Source organism: Antennarius striatus, chromosome 21, assembly GCF_040054535.1.
Source record: "Antennarius striatus isolate MH-2024 chromosome 21, ASM4005453v1, whole genome shotgun sequence".
NCBI classification, from domain to species: Eukaryota; Metazoa; Chordata; class Actinopteri; order Lophiiformes; family Antennariidae; genus Antennarius; species Antennarius striatus.
The window spans coordinates 3,616,988-3,639,035 of NC_090796.1; the positions used below are offsets into that span (position 1 = coordinate 3,616,988).

Here is a 22,048-nt window from a genome sequence, read left to right on the forward strand (position 1 = left end):
CAGGGTCTTGGTAAATGTTATTGAACTGTATTTATTCATGGTTTTAAAGATCATATCAAGACTGAGTAATTCCCCTCATCCTTCAAGTTCATTGCAATTTGTAGGGAGGTGCTTTACCTTTTTACCAGCCTACATATTTGACAGATTGTGACCATGAAGATTCAGATTTCCCATAACAAAAGTTTGTGAAAAGTTTATAAAATAAACTATATAAACAGCTCTTGTTAAATGCCAAAGTCATTAAATATGAGTCTGGATAAGCTGCTGTTTGAAAACTGTACCCAAGTACCTCCAGTGTGATTCACACAAAAAAACAGCAAACATTACCATAGTGAAAATAAATAGTGGTGATGCCTTTTTTTCAATGCACATTTATCAAGTTAGTATACCAGCATTGCAGCATTTCATGTACAATTTCTTTACAATTCATATGCAACAACATTAGATTAGTAATATTTAGCCTTGTGGAAGAGCTGGAGGTAGAATTTTTACATGTAGGCAGAGACTTAGGTTTGGGTGGAAGGGTTGGCAGAATGTTCAGAATGGATTTCACAGGCATTCATTGATGAGGAATATAGTTGGAATGTTGAAAATATAATAATAATATTGAAAATAATTACTCCCAAAAGATACACTCATTTGAAGACTTATTTTTTTAATTATGTTGACAATTTCCGTTTCACGATTGTTTTATTTTATTAGGATTCTTCTTCTTATAATATTATTATTATTATTATTATTATTATTATTTTAATGCGTGTTTTTTATGTACTTTCTTTAAGATTTCGGGTACTGTGCAATAACATCATCACCCACAAGATGTTTGACCACATTGTGTTGGTGATCATCTTCCTCAACTGCATCACTATTGCCATGGAGAGACCTCGCATCGACCCCACCAGTGCTGTAAGTCTCAGAACACAATAAAGTGCACAAATACACCATTTATAAGGAACCATTTAACTATTTGTGAAGTTAGACTCCATAGAGGGATAGAACTAATCACTCTGCGGTCTATAGAAATAAGAAGGAATGACAGGTACAGAGAAAAGATACATGGACCCACTCTCACCCCAAAGCAGAATTACTGTACTTACGCAGAGAAATGGAATGGAACATTGTGCAAGGAGGAAATGGCTCTTGAATAACTGAGCCAGTAGATTTGGGTAATGTTTGTTATACCCCGTATCCACTGCACTGCATCATAAACACTATCATCTCCTTAGTGGATGCACCATCGCCTCAAATCGACGAGGGCGAGCTGAAAGCCTTCCAGCAACACATTACACTCACGTCTCTCTAAGTTTGTCCTTTCCTACTTCAAGCTATAGCAGGAAAACACAGCCCAGCCATCCCATGCATAAACACAATAATTATTGAGGGTTTTGTTTTAAACTGGGAGATGTGTTCTGTGGATAGGACAAACTGTGATTTGGTCTTAATCGAATGCTTTGCTGTGTGGCTAAAATGCAGGCTTACATACAGTACATGGCTAATGTCCAGGAGACGAGATGTTTTACAACCAGAGGCCAATTCACATGCATCCTAGTGTAATCAGGGCACAGAGAACACACACATGCACGGACTCACACATACTGTACGTAGATTTCACATACACATATGTATAAGAAGAAACTAAACTAGGCTAAATTACAAATAAAAACTGCGACATTCAGATGCATTTATAACTCAGAATCCTAGTCAGTCCATCCACCCTGAGGTCCTTATTGAAACGATAAGGTGTGTGATGCCGGAAGCGTTCTGGAACATGAGAATGATTAGTCATTGTAGCCGCGAGTCGGCCTCGTCCGCCTTACAGATGCAGTGACTGATCATTCTCTGGTGCTCTGGAGCTTATTCCACCTATTTGTCTGTGTGTGGGGGGTGTTTGGAATTAATGAAGCCGATTGTGATTCGATTCTGTTTGGGCTGCATCTGACAACTAAACATGTATAATGTATACCTTTGTCCTCGCTTGTGTGAAGCACCTGCCTTGCATCATCCGTGGTGCCAGTCTGACAAAACACAGGCAATTTTCATCTAATAGAAACAGGCTCATTGCCATTCATTTATAATCTTTCTATCATGGCAATGATTATTTCATGTATCATGACTTATTACTCTCAACTGAAATTTGGACAATACATCACAGCTGGAAACTCAAAGTTGCTAACAGTACAAAATAAAATCAATCTACATTTTCTTCGCCTCAAAGTTTAGAGGGATGGTGCTGTTCATCGGACCATGATGGAGGTTCTCAAGAAGACGTGGATTAAGTCTTGTTCTCTGCTCAGGAACACAGGAAGGCTTTGTAATTTCATCACTGGATGCTAGAATATATTCTGTGCCGCTCAAGCATCTGAGGATCACCCATCTGAGCATCACCCACTGGTCATGTTTTGTCTCTGATCAGAGTCCCTCAGTCGTGTCTGTTTGTGCTGCATTGCTTCACAACCAGTTGAGGTTTGTGGTTTCCTGAGTTGCGGTGGGATACGCTGGATTGGAGGTATTGAATTGGGAAACACATCACCATGAGTAAAACTGAGGAACGAGAGGAAGGCACGAGGGAAGTCTTTTATTCTTCTCTATTTTAGGATGAAAAGTTAAGGAAACAAACACAAACAGGCTCCTCTCAATGCAGTACACACAGTACATCAAAAAGGTTAACACAAATATCACATTAACCAAGCTAAAGTTTGTTGTTGTTTTTTTTTTTTTTTTTCACAAAACCAAAGTTATCACTTTGTGGGACAAAACTGTGAATTGTTTGTACAATATCACTTTTTGTAAACTATTACTGCTTAGTTTGATGAAATATATTGCATGTGTGCAAAATGTCAGTGTAGTCCATGTCTAATGACATTTTATACTTTATTTATTCTTGTCTCTTTTTTTTTACAACAATCATCCATCCATTCATTTTCTTGTAAACAAGACATAACCATCTCTTCTAAATCTACTTAATTTCCTTGTGAGTCATTGATTGGCAGGAGACTATCCCATCTGGCTACATGCCAGAGGCGGGGTACACCCTGGATGAAACACCAGCTCACCGTAGGGCCAAATTGTTGCCAAAATAACTTAAAGTTGATATTCTGCTGAATTTTTATGCTAAAATTATGATAACTGAAAAATCTATCAAAAATTGTTTTGGCGTACATGGTCTCATTTTAGGGTGGGTATTGAGTAACTATCTTTTTAAACGTCCCAGAAAGAAGAATTTCAAGAATAACATCATTTCATTGTCACAAGTTGGTTACTAAACACATCAGGAGCTATTTATACTTTGTATTACCCACCATAATGAAGGTTATAGGGCCTTTCCTTTCCCTCTTCTTGGACTTCTCCCATTTCCCATCACACGCCTGTTGGTTTATAATGAATGAAAGCATGGATAACTCATTCGCACAGACAGGAATGTCTGCTGTCAAGTGAGGAATTTATAAAACCCCACAACGCCTGCATTCCCAGTGATGTCATGTTTGATATTTTCAGAGACGACATAAAAACACAGCAGGATTTCAATGTCTGAGTTTGTGTTTGATTTTGCACTTTAAAACCCTCAGGCGATGGTAGCCAGAGGCCGTGGGAAAGGCATTTACTGTGCATACACATGCACACACACGGACAGTTAGTAGCAAGATGGGGTTTGGGGTTCATGAATAGAAGGAAAATACAGTATGGTAAATAAGCAGCCAGTGAAAGGTTTTCATTCCTGCTTGGTGGCTTGTTTTCTCTCCTCAGTCCTGTCAGTCTCAGTAAATAGTCTTCCATCCACTGTTATGAACCCACCACTGAGCCATACCGCCTCCAGCATCAGGAAGCATGGTGTGCAATAATATGTGCTTGGATCTACATTTGGGATTTCTTTTTTGATGATGTTGTGTTGCATATGCACACACAAAAACAAAATGATGATGCTCATTTTCTGAACTGAAGGTGAGGGACATGATGCTGCTTTGTTCATTGAAAAAATACCAAATTTAAATTGTTCTTTGTTACCACGACTGACGCCTCTGGCCAGGTGCTGAACAGGTGACTCAATGCTGGTTGTCCCTTTGAAATCCACTTGGGTCAGGATGTTATTTTAATGAGTTTATTTACACTACACAAAGCTGAGGATTTTTCCCCACTGGCAAAAGGAACATAAATTTTTAGATCGAAAAATTAACCTCTTTGTTTGAATACTTGCTACAGTGCTAATTAAAGAGTAAGCTTAGTAAACTTTTTAATAACCTTCAAGGCATCATTATTAGTGAGTACAACAAGGGCAATTATTTGTGAAATAGCTGTCATCCACATCTTTCAGCTGAACACTCGATCAATTTAGAAAAGGTTTTTAGTAATAGGTGGAACCTGAACTAACCAAGATCCGTCTTCCTTCTATACCGCAGGAACGCATTTTCCTGACATTGTCCAACTACATCTTCACGGCGATCTTCGTGGCTGAGATGCTGATAAAGGTGAGGTGCTTTGAGATTTCTGTGACACTTTGTTTTATAAGAGTTCTCTGAGAGTTTATTGGCTTACTTTCCAAAGGTCAAACATTTTGTTCACAAGATGCACAGGATAGATTACCTAGTATTTGCATCATGTTACGTGACCAGTGTCCATACTGGCTGCTGTTCTTACCAAGTCAGTTAATGTAACTGCTGAAGCCAATGTTATATACAAGTAGTCCTCAACCTACGAACACAATTGTTTCCGAGAGGCTTTTCTTCATCTGAAGCTGAATTGTTCGTCAGTCGTTACTTCTTAAATTTAAATCTATTATTGTGGCCGGCACGGTGGCTCAGTGGGTAGCACTGTCGCTGTCGGGGTGCGAATCTTTTCTTTGTGGAATTTGTATGTTTGGGTTCTCTCCAGGTTCTCCAGCTTCTTCCCACCTTCAACAACATAGAGTTTAGATGGATTGGTCATGTCAAAATTGCTCGTCAGTGTGGGTGTGTGCTTGAATGGTTGCTTGTCTTTCATATGACTCCGTGGTGCACTGGCGACGCATCTCTGATGTCCCTCTGCCTTTGACCCATAGTCTGCTGAGATTGGCTCCAGCAACCCCCGTGACCTGCAATAGGCAGAAGAAGCTGAAGAAAACAGATGGATAGAGGAATCTATAATTTCTATCTGAGGTTATTTAAATGCCATCACGCCTAGAAATAGGAAAGTACTCCTCAGAAACATTACAGGACATAAAAGCAACATATAGATGAAATGAAATATTGTAATACCATGATGTAATTTACATTTAGAGCGAAGAAAGTGGAGGAGGAGGGAGGATTTATCATCAGTAAGAGGCAGAGCTGTTGTCGGAGGTCGTTATGCATATGGAGAGGTGCTGCTTGGCAATGTTTGTGGCAGAAAGGGGAACTATAGTAGTTAGATATGTTGGTGCATGTGTTTCTATTTTGGGGCCTACCTGTATTTGATATTGTGTTTATTTTTTACTGTTGGTAATTTTTGACTTTTTTAAGGATGTTCAGATACACCTAAATTCCACCTCAGCCCTCAAACTAGTTGTAGAAGCGGTAGTATTACTTATAATTATATATCCTAATTACATATTTAAACTTGTTTGTTGTCTAGCATGTTTATTGTATAAAGTTGTGACGTTACACTCTAGTGCAGCCAGTGATGCTGCACTGGGATGGATCTTTTTGGACACTAGCAATACCATTCCATCGTGTTAGTCTGCTATGTTACATCAAAAAAAGTAGTTAAGTGCTATGGTCCATTTTTTATTTCCATAAAAATATTTTTGTGGTAAAATTCATATTACTCTACAGTCATTCATGTGTTTATTTTTTTCTGTTCATGTATTGTTATGCTGAAAGTGTTAATATCCACTAAAACGGAATAAATCAGAAGGTTAAAGAGAAGAGAGTAAGGGAAGTCACAGAATAGCAGACTCAAACAGACAGTGAGCAGTCACAATGCTCACACACACCCTGTCAGGACTGTTTCATAACGCTAAGCGGGGGATTGTCTCGCCAGTATTCAAATGGAACAGCTTTGAATGGAGGTCTGTGGAAGCGTGGGTGAGCAGAGGAAGAGGAGGAAAGTTCATGGGTGTCACTCATTCAAAGTTGGTCTCAGTGTTACTGCTGGCCTGATGAATATTTGGTTCACACACACAGACTCTCACACACACACACGCACGCACGCACGCACACACACACACACACACACACACACACACACACACACACACACACACACACACACAGAGGTTATATCATCTTATTTTCCAGGTGATTTATCAGGTTTTATATGTTCACTATCAGGTCTTGCTGATTTTTCAGGAGCTATATGCATATATTTATTTAACAACAATAATAAAATAACTATTAAAGGTATAGTTCCACCAAAAATGGAAATTCAGCAATAAGTTTTTGCCTTTAGGCCAAGCAGTTTTTGTCTAGACAACTATACAATTGTAGACAACTTTGAACCAAAAGCAAACGTTAGATGACTCCATATAACTCATCTCGATGAGTCTCCAGGAGAATGAGATCCCAGATTGTAAAAGTCAATACTTTTTATTTTTTTTAAATCGAGTTGCATATGCACTGCCAGATTCAATCGTCATGTCGTACACCTAAATGATGTAACACACACAATGGAGAGAGCTCCGCTCTGGCACTTTCCCCTGCTTAAGGATCAAGTTAGAAGGTACAATGAAAACGGTAGAATAAATGATGATGTACATGAAAGTTTGAAGCAAAACTAGGATGTTGTTACAAGGCTTACAGAAACTTTGAGAAAATCAACTTGGCATATACAGAGCCATTCTGTCTGGTACACACAACTGAATGTTGCTTTTGTATCCAGATCGTAGCTCTGGGCTGGTGTTTCGGGGAAAAGGCTTACCTGAGGAGCAGCTGGAACATTCTGGATGGGATGCTAGTGATGATTTCTGTCATTGACATCCTGGTGTCTCTCATCTCCAATTCTGGTACCAAGATCCTGGGCATGCTCAGAGTGCTGAGGCTGCTGAGGACCCTGAGGCCTCTGCGGTAAGTCGCACCCCGATGGATAAACGTAAGACACAAAATGATCTAATTATTATAAACAAACAGCTTGGATTTCATAGAAATAAGTAAAAACTCAGAGTTTGTTATGTGGAGCTTTAAAGTTCCTAATGTTGAAGGTTTATTTTAAAATGAAGGGAAAAACAAACAGAACTTCTTCCCACCACTGACCTGCACCACTTTTGGGAGAATCCAGCGTGTGTATGTGCATGCGCGCGTGCGTGCGTGCCTGCGTTTGTGAATTGTGTGGGTCTGTGTGTCTGTTTTAGAGTACATTTCTGCATTTTTCATTACCATTGTGAACACATTTGAAGAGCAATGTTTATTGGAGTGGAAACAAGGAGGAAATAATTCATTTGGAGACTGTATTTGTATCATAGTTTTATCCCCAGAGAATACTTTTTTGTTGTTATTTCTATGGATGTCACATGTCCACAGGATGCTTCATGCTTGACTTGGCTCTCATTGTAAAGGGAACTTGAGGCTTTGCCCTCTCTTGAATATTCATCATTCTCAAGAAGAAGAGGACAAACAAGTATTCCATCAAAGTTCCTTCTAAATTCCATGAAATACATTGTAGTGAAAAACTCAGTCTCCCTGTATGAAGTATTTCTTATTTGATATCATGTTTTAGTCTTCAGATATTAGTTTGGGGCAGTTAGGACAATATGTTTACACGCTTAATTCCTATTTCATCTTGAACTTACTTTCCTCAGTCAGCAAACTGAGATGAAGTTGATTTTTATGCAATGATAGATAAAAAGTGATGTGTAATCCAGCTTCTGGCTTTAGACTTCCCAAATTAAGTTTGTCAACGGTAATATGAGCATTATTGATGACACACTGGCATTGGAATGGAATGGTCTGGTATTACATCCCTCACTGGGGAACAATAGCTGGGTCTCAGGACAGAGGCCACATCCTTCAAAGGGGTCTATGCATTGTCTCATGTCATTGCTAAATTCACCATAAACAAGTAATAGTTGGATTTATTTCCCAAAGGACTGAAGGTGAAGTGTCTCAGTCTCTCATGGTCACAAACACACACAATAAAACTTGAATCAACAAGAATGGATCAAGTCCTGTTACTGTTTCTGCTGTTTCCAGCACTACAACACTTTAATAATAAATGTGTTATTACTATTATTAGTGCTAATGCCACTGCAGATTTTACTGTAACCTACATTTGTGTAAGAGAAGAAGAATGCTATTGATGCCTTCCTCCAAAACTGATTTTACTATGTCTTAACTTTGATGGCTGATCAATCGATCGATTACTACCCTTTAACAGACCTCAGTGCTGCCTGGTCTTCATAGACCACATCCTCTGAAGGAAACACATTTGCAGACAACATTGACCCAGAACCGAGACACAGCTATGGATTCACAACGCGGGACTGGGAGGGGTCTTTAGGAGAGCTACTAAGTCTTAATGTTGAGCATAGTTCATTTTAAAACCGAGTACACTTCAGTTACAAGTGAAATATTAATGTGACGTTTAAGAGTTTGCTTGCTGTCAGATGTAATTAGATGTGGTGGAGATGTTACAATGGAAACACCTGTACCTGACTCTATCTGCTGACTCCAGATCGAGGTCGGATTCATGTCCATTAAGGTTCAAAGTCAGATTAGATGAGATGTAACAATTACAGAAGGAAATTAGATAAATCTTAATTTAGGGGGAAATATCCCAAAGGAGCAAAGGGCAACATTTTCTCTTGGAAGGAATGCCTTCAGTTTGAGAAAAATGCATAACAGCAGCAGCAGAGAGATAAATTGGATTAGGAGGACTGTATGAAGACAGGCAGTGTGAGGGAGGGAGGAAGAGGAGATGAAGAAAGCTGAGCGTGTTAGCTGGGCTCCTTCCTCCCCAGAGGCTGTAGATGAGTTATGGGAAAGCAATACTGCAAAATCACTTCTAAGGTAGTTTCTCAGTTTCCATTGAAATACTGCAGAATGGCATTAAAGACTTTAGTGTATTAAATTACGGTACTGCGGTAGGTTTACTGACGTGTGATAATCGTGTACTACAGGTACTTACAAACCTGTTGTTCCTCAGTGGAATTGTTGCCCGGTTTTTAGTTAATGTTTCAATTACGGTCATGATGAATATCTTTGGGGACAAAATATGTGAGCTTGTATAGCTGGTCTCTATTCTGATAACTTTGTCACGATAGTATCTATAATGGTTCGGCTGTCGTAGCTAATTACAAGAAAATAGTCTATTAGTTAACTGACTGACCCTGAATTTTATACTGGGTATTTGGAGACTGGTATCATGAATAAAAAAAAAAGAAATAATCCTGTCATGTGACTACTTAAAGTCTTTTCGTTAAATTTAATTTTTTTGTAGGTATGATTTTATAAAATGACAATGAAGGCTTAGACGACCTGTAAACAAAATCTTCACTAGAATTCAGTGCACACTGCTCACCTTTGGACTAATTTTTTTTTGTCAATTCATGGCTCCAAAATAAATTTAGAGTGTCAATATCAACTGCAGTTAATTTGTGACACATTCACACTCACTGGCTGTTTAAATAAAATACAAACTCGTATGTTTTCCCCTCTGGGAGCACATGAGGCATCAGCATCATCACATTTTTTGGCTGCGTGTGTGTGTTTGTGTCAGTGTGTGTGTGTGCAGATTTTTGATGTGTAAATGTGTGTGCACATGGGTCACTCTTGACACACTGCAAGTTATGAAGCACATCCACAAGGGGGCAAACAAGAACATGCGTGTGTGTGTGTGTGTGTGTGTGTGTGTGTGTGTGTGTGTGTGTGTGTGTGTGTGTTGGTGTGGGCGTGTGTGTGTGGGGGACAGAATTATGCATCGTTTTTGTTCCGCGGGACACACACCTCCACAGCCAGTCCTCCAGCCTGTGCCGGGGGTCGGCCTCAGGGAAGCCTGGAAAGTCACCTCATGGACCTTTACCTCCATGGTTAATTCAGCTGCAAACTGGAAACGAAACCTGGACCTCCCCCAGCCATCTGCAACGCAGCAGAACAACAGCTTGGTTGCGTTTGTGACGTCATGACTGGATGTGACCCCCATAGTTGACCCCTTATTTTTATTTTATTTTTTTGATCAGATCCATTCTTTAATGATGATGGAGTTCCTCTGGGAAATCCTCCGTCCTACGTGTGCTGCCTGAATCCATTGATTGGACAGTTGAGCAGCTGCTGGTTAGACAGCCGTTGAGCAGAAAAGAAAAGAAACAAAATTGAGATAAAAAAAGAAGATAGCAGCTGCCTCATTTTTTATTCTGTCTATATCCCTGCAACTCCCCAGCCCTCCTCTCCTCCCTCTCTCGTGCTCCCTATTTCTATCCTCCCACATCTCTTAATTACACCCAGCGTTAGCGCTGGGGGAACACGCCTGCCACTCTTCACCCGACTTGATGTTCTCTCAGTTTGAGGGAGAGAGAGATGGGTGGTGCAGGTGTTCTACATCGTGGCAGTTTTCTTTGTGCCTTGCACAAAACAAGTACATGCTGTGAACTTCTGTGAAATTATGCAGAGGAAAATGAGAAGAGAACGCTAACTTTTCCCTCCCCACTTTCCCCTCCTTCTCATAACTTTTTTGATGTCATATGCAAATACAATTTATTGAGAGGATACCATCACAGAGTGTGTCCTTCACTTAATAAGCCTTTTTCACTTCAGTATATTTGTTGGAGTGGAGCTCAAAGGGAGAACATGGTGTAAAGGAGCATAAAAATTAACTCATAGTTTTCATACGAAAAGCAGCAACATTTTTAAAAAATAAAATGTGATCCAGCAGAGTGAGTTAGAGAATGACTGCAAATTGACATTATCTGCATTATTTTTCATCTCATCCCTGACAACTTTTAAACCATGTTTTAGGTTGAATCAACAACGTTTAATTCTTGTCAAAGAGAGGTTGCTGTCACAATTTCTAAAATGTATAAGTGAACTCTCCTCCAGACTGTGACCCTGAAGCTGGAGGGTTGTTTCTTCTACATAATGTCGGTCTTAAGCTAGAGCGCCCTCTATACTTCAGTGATGGTATTGCAGCCAAACCACATTCTCAATAGAACTTTGAAAAGTGGAAGTGAGGTACAAAGTGATAAGATACAACTGCACAATCATTATGTTTTATGCAGATTTCAAAGAATATTGCTGTGGTTATTCCTGCACTTTTATTCTTTAGTGCCATTGTTATTGATTATTCCTTCACTCAACTAGGAAAAGCATACAAAAGCAGCCTTGAAAGCATTTCTTGTGTCACCTTGTAGTTTTGTTTTCCTCTTTAAGACCTTTTATTTCATTATGTTAGTATCCAATGACATTGAGTTTGAAATTCCTGTGTGTGTGAAGGTTGCTGTCACATCTGCATGCTCTCGCATCATCATGAAGTGTGTGTTTTCCATGTGACAGTTCATGCAGAATAGTGTGGCTGCATTAGCAGGTTGCTTTGCAGCTTTCAAGTCTGTGTTTAAGCATGTTGGAGAAGCATAGCTGCAGTGTAGTGTGGTGCTGGGTGCCGTGCTGGCACTAATTAAACATCCTCATCACTGCATTAGTTTAATTAGATGTGTCTGGTTTTTTTCCTCTGCAGAAATGAAAGGAAGCAGAAAGAAGTGTGCAAGAGAGAAAGTATGTGTGAATGTAAATGAGACTCAACAGGTGTTTTTGTTTGAGATGTTCTGAAGTGTGTGAATCTAAAAATATAAAAGGGATTTATTGGCGATGAAAATTAAATAAAGAATAAAAGAAAGGGTATATGTGTTTACATGAGTGTGTAGACCTGAGGGGTGAGTGGGGTTGTGGATTGAAGTAAATACAGGAGAAACATCCTGTATTTACTCCCCACTACAAAAAGCAGAACACTAAAATCCTATTGTATGCTGTGTTCCAGTGTGATCAGCAGAGCCCCAGGGCTGAAGCTGGTGGTAGAGACCCTGATGTCATCGCTGAAGCCCATCGGCAACATCGTGGTCATATGCTGCGCCTTCTTCATTATCTTTGGCATCTTGGGAGTACAGGTGAGAGGGAAGGGTGAGGAGATGGGAGGAGACAGACAGAGATAATGAGGAAACACAAAGGAGGCACATTCGCATTCTAGCCAGCTTTTACACAGGAACACTGTCTTCCTGCCAGCGTGCTCCAGGTTTTACATTTGACAGGCATTCCCATAATTATTCACTTTCTCCCTTTCCATCTTGGTAATACTTACAACTAATGAAATATCAGCAGAAATAGTTTTGCAACATCCCATCGGTCTTCTCAATCAGTATTTCCATGATGTATCTTCTACTGGGCTGGTTGTGAGGGTCTATACATCATATTTAAACAAAAATGAATACTTCAGTATTGGTATCGCTCAGTGGGTAAGAAACTGGGTTGCTGTCCCAGATCAAAAATATGGAGTGTGGTGGTTGGAGAAGATCCACTCTACCTGCAAGGCGCTGGCGAGGTGCTCTTGAGCAAGGCATCACAAGAATAGCATGGAATGTATATATGATACACTGAAGATCAATGGTATTAACAAAAAACAAATCAGTGTGTTGCTCCTTTATCCAATGTAGATTTTTTTTAAAAGTCATTGGAAAAACTATTTGAAAAATGTTAGCATTCATTCATTTTTTATTATACCGGTTCCTCCACTTTCATGGGAGTTAGTAAGTCTTAGCGGACTTACGTGCTTTTGGCGGGGGGACACTCCGGACACGTTGCCAGCGCACGATGGGACCACAGCAAAGACAAACCACCACACACTCACACCTATGGACACTTCAGAATCAACCAATCCACCTGAGGTGGAGGTGGGAGGAAGTTGGAGAACTGGGAGAGAACCCATGCAGACTCTGGGAGAACTTGCAAACTCAGCACAAATCAGGACCAGAACCCCGACCCATCTTGCTGTGAGGTCTCAGCACTAACCACTGCACCAACGTGCCGCCATGTTAGCAATCGTACAAATGAAAAATGTTATGTTTTTAAAGTTTAAATTCAGCATAAGACATTTTAATGTTTTTAAATGCAGAAAGTTAGATTTCAACTTTCAAAGTGAGATTACTTAGGACATGCAAACAGCAGTGTGTCACTTGGAGTGCCCCCCGACTCTCGCCTGTAAGTCAGTTGGGATAGGCTTCAGCAACTCCCCTGCAGAAACAGAAGACGCAGTCAAGAAAATTAACAAATGAATGAATACTTAAGACATTATTACCAAATTATCATATTTTTTTAGAATATGAAGTTCAATGTTAGATGTGAATCCAGCTGGAAAGTCCTTACTTTGAAGTGAAATTACATATTTTCATTGTTTCTCCCACTTAATTTGTCCATGATTTCTTTACAGCTGTTCAAGGGGAAGTTTTTTGTTTGTCAAGGAGAAGATGTCAGAAATGTCACCAATAAATCAGACTGTATGCTGGCCAACTACAAATGGGTCAGACACAAATACAACTTTGACAACCTGGGACAGGTGAAGCCAATGAAATCCCAATATTTCTGATGAATGGACAGATAGAAGTATTTTTTTTCTGCTTCATTTCTTCTTTTTTTCCTTTCTCAGGCTTTAATGTCCCTATTTGTTCTGGCTTCTAAAGACGGTTGGGTGGACATCATGTATGATGGACTAGATGCCGTAGGGGTTGACCAACAGGTTAAAAAATTCATACACAATATACACAATATATGTACATGTGACTTGTGTCTAGAACATCTGTACATCATCCACTTATAAATATATATGGTTGCCGTGCATTAGCCATAATTTACCAGTTTATAGTGTAGCTCAGGTAAACGGAGTTTATAAATATCTATAAAATGTCTTGTATATTTTATGTTTCAGCCGATAATGAACTACAACCCATGGATGCTGCTCTACTTCATTTCCTTCCTCTTGATTGTGGCCTTCTTCGTTCTCAACATGTTTGTGGGTGTGGTGGTGGAGAATTTCCACAAGTGTCGGCGCCACCAAGAGGCCGAGGAGGCCAAACGCAGGGAGGAGAAGAGATTGAAACGCATGGAGAAAAAGAGACGGAGTAAGGAGAAGGAGCTGGCTGGTCGGTAGTCTTTCCACATCTTTCTGAGTCCTGCTTGATTTGAGCCTGAGCCTTTTTTGCTTTTTGCTTTGGTTTGGCTGATCTCGGAAAAATCTTAGTTAGTGAGCCGGTACCAACTACAGTCGTTACTCTGTGGTGGGACATGCTCTTTTTTTCTTTTTCTTGTAGGCCTTTGGACTAGTTTTTAATGGCGCAGTCTGATGTTCACCATCTCTTGCTCTGCATACCCTGCTAATAACTGTGGAGGCTCCTCTTCAACTCCAGAAAAAAATTAATCAAGCTGGATGTTAAGAAAAGTTTCCATAATTGGATGGGTTGCAGAGCTAAGGAAGCTGAATGCTGGTGTTAGCCCCCTACTCTTTCTTCTTCCCCTCCCTTGCCTGGTCGACCATAGGCGCCGCACTTGGGGTGGCCCCTCTTAGCATGCCAATGCGTGCTGACAGACGGGCCTTGCATGGTTAGTGGCTATATGGAGCTGTGGGGGGAGCGGGGAGTTGTTGATTATAATTGCCCTAAAGAAAAATGACAACCCCCCTTCCCTTCCCTCTTCTGCATGTTGTTTAGTACAGCCGTCGGGGCAGGAATACAATGAATCCAAAAGAAATATTAGCTTTTTGTTAGTTTTCCCAATGCTAAGTTCTGACATCAGTTTGGGTGAGATTTCTCAAGTTAGTAAATTCCCAGCCTGTTTGCCCCTCCCTTCCGGCTGTATAGGAGTTGCTGAAAAACTGCTTGGTTTGGGTTTTATTCTTCCACTGCCTCCTTCACGTAAAAATATAGGAATAACATCTGCTAGTGTTAGAAGTTTTGCAAATTTTCTTCCAGTATTTTCTCCACGTAAATTAAAGGCACATTCTATTTAAAATTCCACAAGGAGCAGTGGACATCATTTACTACTTAGGTGGAAAAAAAAGTTGTTCTTTTTTCTGTCTATATGAGACGATACGTTAATTTGATGATAGAGATGTTCCGTTCCAACTCTATAGTAATACAGATGGCTATTGATATTCCTTTTTCAGGAGGCATCCGACCAATCAAGACACTGCCTTTGTACATGTTCCACGTTCACTTCATAGTGTATCTTTAGGTTCCTTCCTTTTTCTCAAATCACATGGATCCTTATATATTTGTTAATTCTCCTCCCTCTTTTTTTTTTGTATTTATTGGTTGAAAACCACACATGATTTTTTTGTGTTTTTTTAACAGGAAACCTTTTTGTATGCAATCTTGTTTTGGGTCAAGAAGAAGAAAAGGCTAAATTTATAGCACAATAGCAATGCTGAACACGTTGTTTTCTTATAAAGCAATGACTTGATAGCATAAAACTATACTGTATATATTATCATTTTGAGGTGGTTGGTTTGATAGTCTTCAAGTTTCCAATTGTGACAAAATAAAAAATCCAAAGTGGACTCAGAATCAATGGAAAGACAAAACACAGGAACATAAACCAGCTTTATCTTTCACCGCTTCCTTCTAGCCTTACTCCTTCCTTCTTTCCCTCTTTCTGTCTCTTTGACTCTCTCCTCATTCTAACTCTCAATCCTTCTTGGCTGTCTTCTGCTTATTTCTGACTAACACAGTCTCATTCCTCTAGATTTAATGGTTCCGGGGGTGAGTTGGGCCCTTTCTGAAGGCACTTTGAAAGGTACAGAGTTTCCAGCATGTTCTGTGTATCCCTTTAAACCCACAACTACCACCGACCACGCCCACGCACCTTGGTGGCTAGGGTTATCAGTTCAATGATCACGGGAGGTAGGGCCCCATCACGCGTCCCCGCCCCCCTGCCTCTCTCCCATCAGCCCAAGTCCGCTGGACATGCTATTTCCTGTTTTCTCTGTCGTGGCTTTGTCTTTCACAGCTCTTCCACATCGTCCACGATCCATCCACTGTCCACTGTCAACAGCACTGCACTGCTGCACCAGCACAGAAGAAAACTCATGTTGAGTAAGGTTAGGGTGCTATGATCCCATTGTAATTCTTTCTGGACTGTAGAATAAGTCTAGATGAACATCCTTTGAGCTGCTAAGGTTTTGTTTTTCTGGAATAGAAAAAAACATGTGTTTGATGGACACCCAACGGACATCAGGGGGGATAAGTATCTACACCTGCCTTGTCCAGAAATCAAACCTTTATGCTGTATGTGGTCGTATGCTACTGAAGTCATATCTTTTTCAAATAGGTGTTGATTTGTTTCTACAACTCTACATACAGAATAAGAAGAAACACACTCCCTGCGAAAAGCAGTGTAAAAGCCATGCTGGAGTTGCCTTTTAATTTGGTACATTAGTATCATAATCCTTTGATTATTTAAAAAAAAAAAACTAATCCCACATGAAATCTGAGAAAATGGTAAAAAAAACAAAAAGAAACATCTGACCAATGGAAACATTTTCACATTAGGTAGTTAGGATATGAAGACTCACCGAAGTTATTAATACACATCCATATACAAAAGTTAATTATTATTATCTTTGTACAATAGTTGAAGGTACCTTGTAATTTAAGGTATAAAACTACTATCAAACTACTTTTCAATGAAAAAATGTTGGAATACATTCAACCAGGATACTATTCAAACTGCATCATGGTATTTTTAAGATGGCCTTTTCCACCTTTAAAATAAAGCTGTGTTTCCCTATGTGGTACCAGTTCTATAGAACTCCATTCACCATCATACATCCCTTAGAGTACATATGTCAAAGTAAAGGCCCGGGGGCCAGATTTGGCTGAATTATCTGTGGCTCCCTGGATGTTATTTAATTACTATTACAACCGTCCTGCAGACTACAGTCACCTGCTGGTCTTTTGCATGCACTGACACCACATTCCCCACAATGCAATGCTTGCTGCAGCAAGCGGGTCTTGGCTTGATTATTCATCAGCCATCAGAGCAGGTGTCGATTATTAACTGCTCCCCTCCTCAAAAATGGCAAAACGGATGGTGGACGTTGAGAACAGGGTTACTGTATGTGTTCACGGAGGTAAAAGGCAGATCTGTGTGTCTTCTGTGTGGAGACAGTTTGGCTGTAATGAAAGAATATAATTTAAGAAGGCACCATAGAACATCTCAGAAACACACAAAGATGTGATTTTTCTTTGAAGGAAGTTAATTTATTTCTGTGTGTGCCTGTTGAAAACTGTTTTCGCTTGAAACTACTCTCAACCATAAGAAAAATATTGCTTATTCATTTAACCATTTAATAATATACACTCTTGTTTCAATAGGCTATGTGCAATCATTTCAATATATTTTAACAAAAATTGAACTAGTCCGGCCTTCGGCTTGAAGAAAATGTGATTTTTTTGTCCCTCTGTGTATTTGACTTTGGCATCCTTGCCTTAGAGGATGATCACTTCATCATCCATTCTGTAAGGGGATTGATGATGAAGCTTTTACTAAACATCAGCAGAGGTCATACAAAAACATAGATGTGAAGTGATTGGAAATAGTGCCGCATAGTGAGAGTAACACTTAAACTTAGCTAACCTTTCTGATCACCTGACCACTTGCATTTCCAAACACGCTAAACCCAAAGTTATTCATACCAATAAAAGTGATGACCACAGTCTTAAAAGTGAATGAGATGAAGCTATTTGGAATCGTCTTTTAAAGTTGATTTGCTTGTGTTTCTCTTTCATTGTTCGTTGAAGTTGACCACAGTTATTGTTGAAATTAAGATTAATGAAGGCTTTCTCTCATTATTGGATAAACAGCATTTCTGCATCGCTAACATTCTCTTGCATCCTATATAATTAATGACATCATTGGCCTACATTGAAGAGCACTAGATCACAGAATCATAGTCAAAAATAGTTATGTTTTCATTTAGTCTGTACTTGACTTATGAGCTCAGGTTGTGACACTCAGTGTCAGGTTAGGTCAATACAAAAACAATAAATTAATCTTCAGGCAACCAGTTTTTCAACCCTGAGTCTTTACAGCTTTCACTCTTGCTAAGTTCTAAAGATTGTCTAAAATATAGTTTGTTTGGCTCTAGTTTGTTTTTGTGCTCATAATGTGATGTAATCATGACATAAAATGGAGTTAAGGGTTTTGGTGGGTTCCCTAAATATATCTCGACCTAAAGACTGATTTCATACAACACACAAAGGCCACAGCAGTACATCGTGCTGTTAATATAGACCACAGTATGGTTGATAACAGCAGTTTGCTTTTATTAGGCATAAAAGTCATTTTAGGTGCTTAAGCTGGTGTGCAGCTCGTTTCCATGGCAATCTGCTCATAGTATTGTTTTGATAAGTGGGAGGTGCTGAGAGGCTTGTCAGATGACGACGTGTGTGTGTGTGTGTGTGTGTGTGTGTGTGTGTGTGTGTGTGTGTGTGTGTGTGTGTGTGTGTGTGTGTGTGTGTGTGTGTTTCGATACTTTTCCTCTTAAAGGTTTTCACAGAGTGACCAGTGGCACAAAAAACACATAACCTGTACACACTTGTATCACTGTGGTCAACAGAATAGGATACTTTTGTGGGAAAGTGAATGTATGGAGTCTTATCTTTTGCTTGCACAAAGTCTTCAGGTTCCCGGGGGCTTGAGGCAAGAATTGAACACAGATAGGAGAAGAGTTGAAGGAGGGGGTGTGTCCACCTTTAGACTGAACAGCAGGGGAAAGGAGATTATAGGGTAGAAGAGAAGTGATAAGGAAGAAATTTCACAAACACACACACACACACACTGAATCAAAAAGTTCCATCAAATTGAAAACTTGTAGGTAAAACACACAAATAAAAACAGACAGGCATGACTGCACGCAATGTCAAAACAGGAGCACTGTATTCCAATTCCAATATATATATAATAATACCTAATATCATTATGCCATGATGTTCACAGTCACAATTCTAACATGCTGCAAATAGTGATATTTATGTCACTCACCTCAGTGAAGCTTTTAGCGTTCTTTGATAATCAACTCTACAATGTGAAGATAAATTCTTCCTGTATTTTCTCATAAAAAATAATAATGCGAGGTGAGAGTATAAGGCATACTCGTGCGTGTGTTTGTGTGTGTGAGAGAGAGATTTTTGATTCGTAAAATCATGTTTATTCATAAAAAAAAACAAATAACAAGTTAACCACGTTGGCACGAAATCCAAAAGTGATTCACACAAAGAGGATTGTCAATAGTACTGTCTCTGTCCTGAACAAATAAACACATCTAACCTTTTAACATTTATGAAACAAAAAAATACCGTTTGTTTTTTTTAAAAAACAGACAGAATTTTAAAAAAACAACAACCATCCGTTCTCCACAATCATCCCTTTTACTTTTGTCTTTTGTTTATTCAACCTATAGAGAGATAGAGAGAGATGCTCGGCAGGTCGGATGAAATGATTGTAATCAATCAGATACATAAAAAGAATCCCCGGTGGAGTCAGACATAGACAAGTATGCACCTTGACACACAAGTATCCACACACACAGACACACAGACACACACACACAGACATACTCAAGATAGAACTAGTCCCCCCAGGATCAACCTAAAGTGTGTCCCAGTTTGAGTCTACTTGTTGTGATGAGTCATGCTTTCTGCAATCAATGTCAGCTGCTTGTGACACTTCAGAAGATGCACATATGCTGCAAATTGTAAATATAGTTCCATGTTATTTCAGCCTGTTCCATCCCCAGTGACAGACAGCAGTATGTATCATGATAATTACATCCTGCTTCAAAGTGGTGATGTATTGTAATTTTCAGTGTTCGTGTGTTTGTCCATTCGTTCGTCCGTTTGTTTGTCCGTTAGTTTTTCCACAAAATATCTTCACAACCGTTGCAGATAGAAAAATGAAACACTAAGCAGATTACTCGGGCAGTAAAGGAGATGAAAATGAAATCTTGACCTTGAGAAAACTAATTCAAGGTCAAATGTCAACTTTTGTACACTGAGGAACCAGATAAGATAGAAAGACAGGGGAGAAGGGCAATGTAAGATCATAGATCAAAGCTAGTGCTCTGATCTACCTATGCACTAGCTTTGATCTATGGTCAAAGCTAGTGTATAGCTTTGACCTACCCTGAAAGTAAGTCAGGGTAAGTCACAGCATGTTGCAGTCACTGACTGCCTTGTTATTCTCGGAGGCTGACCAACACAGGTCAGTGCTTGTAGCTGCTTTGTGCAGCAGTGGCAGAACTGGTTGTTAAATTATCACTCAAAGAATCTATAACCCTGGCAACCAGTAGCATATTTTAAAACGACAACCCATGAATTTTGAGTTATTATTATTTATCTATTTATGATCTAGTGTATTATCTATTATGTGTCATTTTATAGTTTCTAAACAAGTGTCACTGTTTATTTTAAGATAATATGTACACAGTTACATACAGTGTTCTACATTCATGTGTATGCATCTTTGTGTACAGACTTGTATACACAGTATATCCATATTTATTGAGAATTTATTAGCTGGTGTTTTGTCTTAATCTCTGCTAAAAACTAAGTATAATTATGTTGCATTTCATTCCCAGAATTTTTTCAAGCATTACTTCAAAGTCACAGTATTATAAGTTGGCATTTCAGAATTTGTTACAAACACATCAAACTCTTCCTAGAAAAGTCCACAAACTGCCAATTTGTACATTTTTAATTTGTAGGATGCGCATATTATGCCAGGATTGGTTGGAATGTTTCTTCCCAGAAATGAAACACCAAATTCTGCACGGACGTTGTAGGCAGGTGGTCAGGGCCGGTTGTAGGCGTACAAAATACAAGACTTTAAGACTACAGACTGTGGCTTTCTGTGTGTGGTTAGTGTTTTGGCATCAAAATCACGCTGAGTTTAGCAAATGACACTAAGCTTTTCTTTTTCTTTACAAGAAGAAACCAGACCACAAGTTTTCTCCACCAAACCCAAAACTTATTAAACCCGGACAGGACAGAGCGAATTGTGTAATTTTGTTTAAGATAATGACATGCACAGTATATTCACAAAGGCACAGATATAATACACACAACATACCATTTGCAATCAATAATAATAGGCAAGATTGTCACGTGTGGCAGGATATAGACCCAAAGGCAGGACATCAAAGGCAAATCTTTCTTCCATGATTTATTCAAGACTCAAAGAGTTCTCCAGACAGGCAAGACACATAACAGATTTCCAGGAACTAAACAAGAGAAAGGAACCAGCACCTAGCTCTCATTGAGCTAGGCTTAAAAAGCCTCCTCATGGTTACCCCAATCAGAACGGGGGTGTGGATAAGTCTCAGGTGTGGAGCCATGGCTCAACCCACCAGCCTGGCCTCTCCCTGCCACACACCAGAACTGCCACGCCAAACCGTGACAAAGATATTTGAAAGGAAAGGTACAGGTCTGTTTTGACAGTCATATACAGTAGTATCTAAATAGTAGTATAGTAATAGATCTAAAAAAAAAGAATTAAAATCTAAAGGCTGATGTCCTGCCACACTGGTGTTGTTTCTCGACTCAGTATGTAGCTACTCTATCTGAAATGATATCATTCCTTAAAGAAACATTTTTATCTTTCGTCTCGGGGCATTAATATCCAGGTCATAAAATAAATAGATACTTGTGACATAAATGCGACATAAAGGGTTTTTAGGTACAGCCTTGAGATATATTATAATGATACATATAACAGCGTCCAGTGAATTTAATCTTAAACTAGTACTTTTGTCTGGGTGTTTAACACCAGGGCAGACAGCACAAAAAACTGCAGGTGATGAAAAGAAGATAATGAAAGTGGTACATACACAAGCACTGCCTCAACCCAACCTGTCATGTCTTTATTATCACACATCATCCCAAACAGTCATCTTATCTGGGGAAGACGTGCATAAACAAAATAAGACATCATCCTCACACCTTTTCTTATTAGTTGATCCTGTAGGTATCATGTTTCTCATAAGGCTGCAACTATGAGTAATTGTGTTATTCGTAACCTCTTTCCCACTCTGCCGGTGATCTTATCATGTTTTATGTATTTAAGAGAGGATTTCC

General features: G+C 39.4%; 1 protein-coding gene across 7 annotated transcripts in view; it reads left to right on the forward strand.

The window, feature by feature from the left end:
- The window catches only part of cacna1g (calcium channel, voltage-dependent, T type, alpha 1G subunit), a 156,453-nt gene that overhangs the window by 102,066 nt on the left and 32,339 nt on the right, over positions 1–22,048 (forward strand). For all 7 annotated transcript variants that reach the window (XM_068304859.1, XM_068304861.1, XM_068304860.1 and 4 more), the window contains 7 exons: positions 783–906; positions 4,395–4,463; positions 6,829–7,013; positions 11,911–12,037; positions 13,354–13,479; positions 13,570–13,659; positions 13,849–14,041. In XM_068304859.1, coding sequence (XP_068160960.1) covers positions 783–906; positions 4,395–4,463; positions 6,829–7,013; positions 11,911–12,037; positions 13,354–13,479; positions 13,570–13,659; positions 13,849–14,041 — 914 coding nt within the window. The remainder of the gene's footprint in view (positions 1–782; positions 907–4,394; positions 4,464–6,828; positions 7,014–11,910; positions 12,038–13,353; positions 13,480–13,569; positions 13,660–13,848; positions 14,042–22,048) is intronic.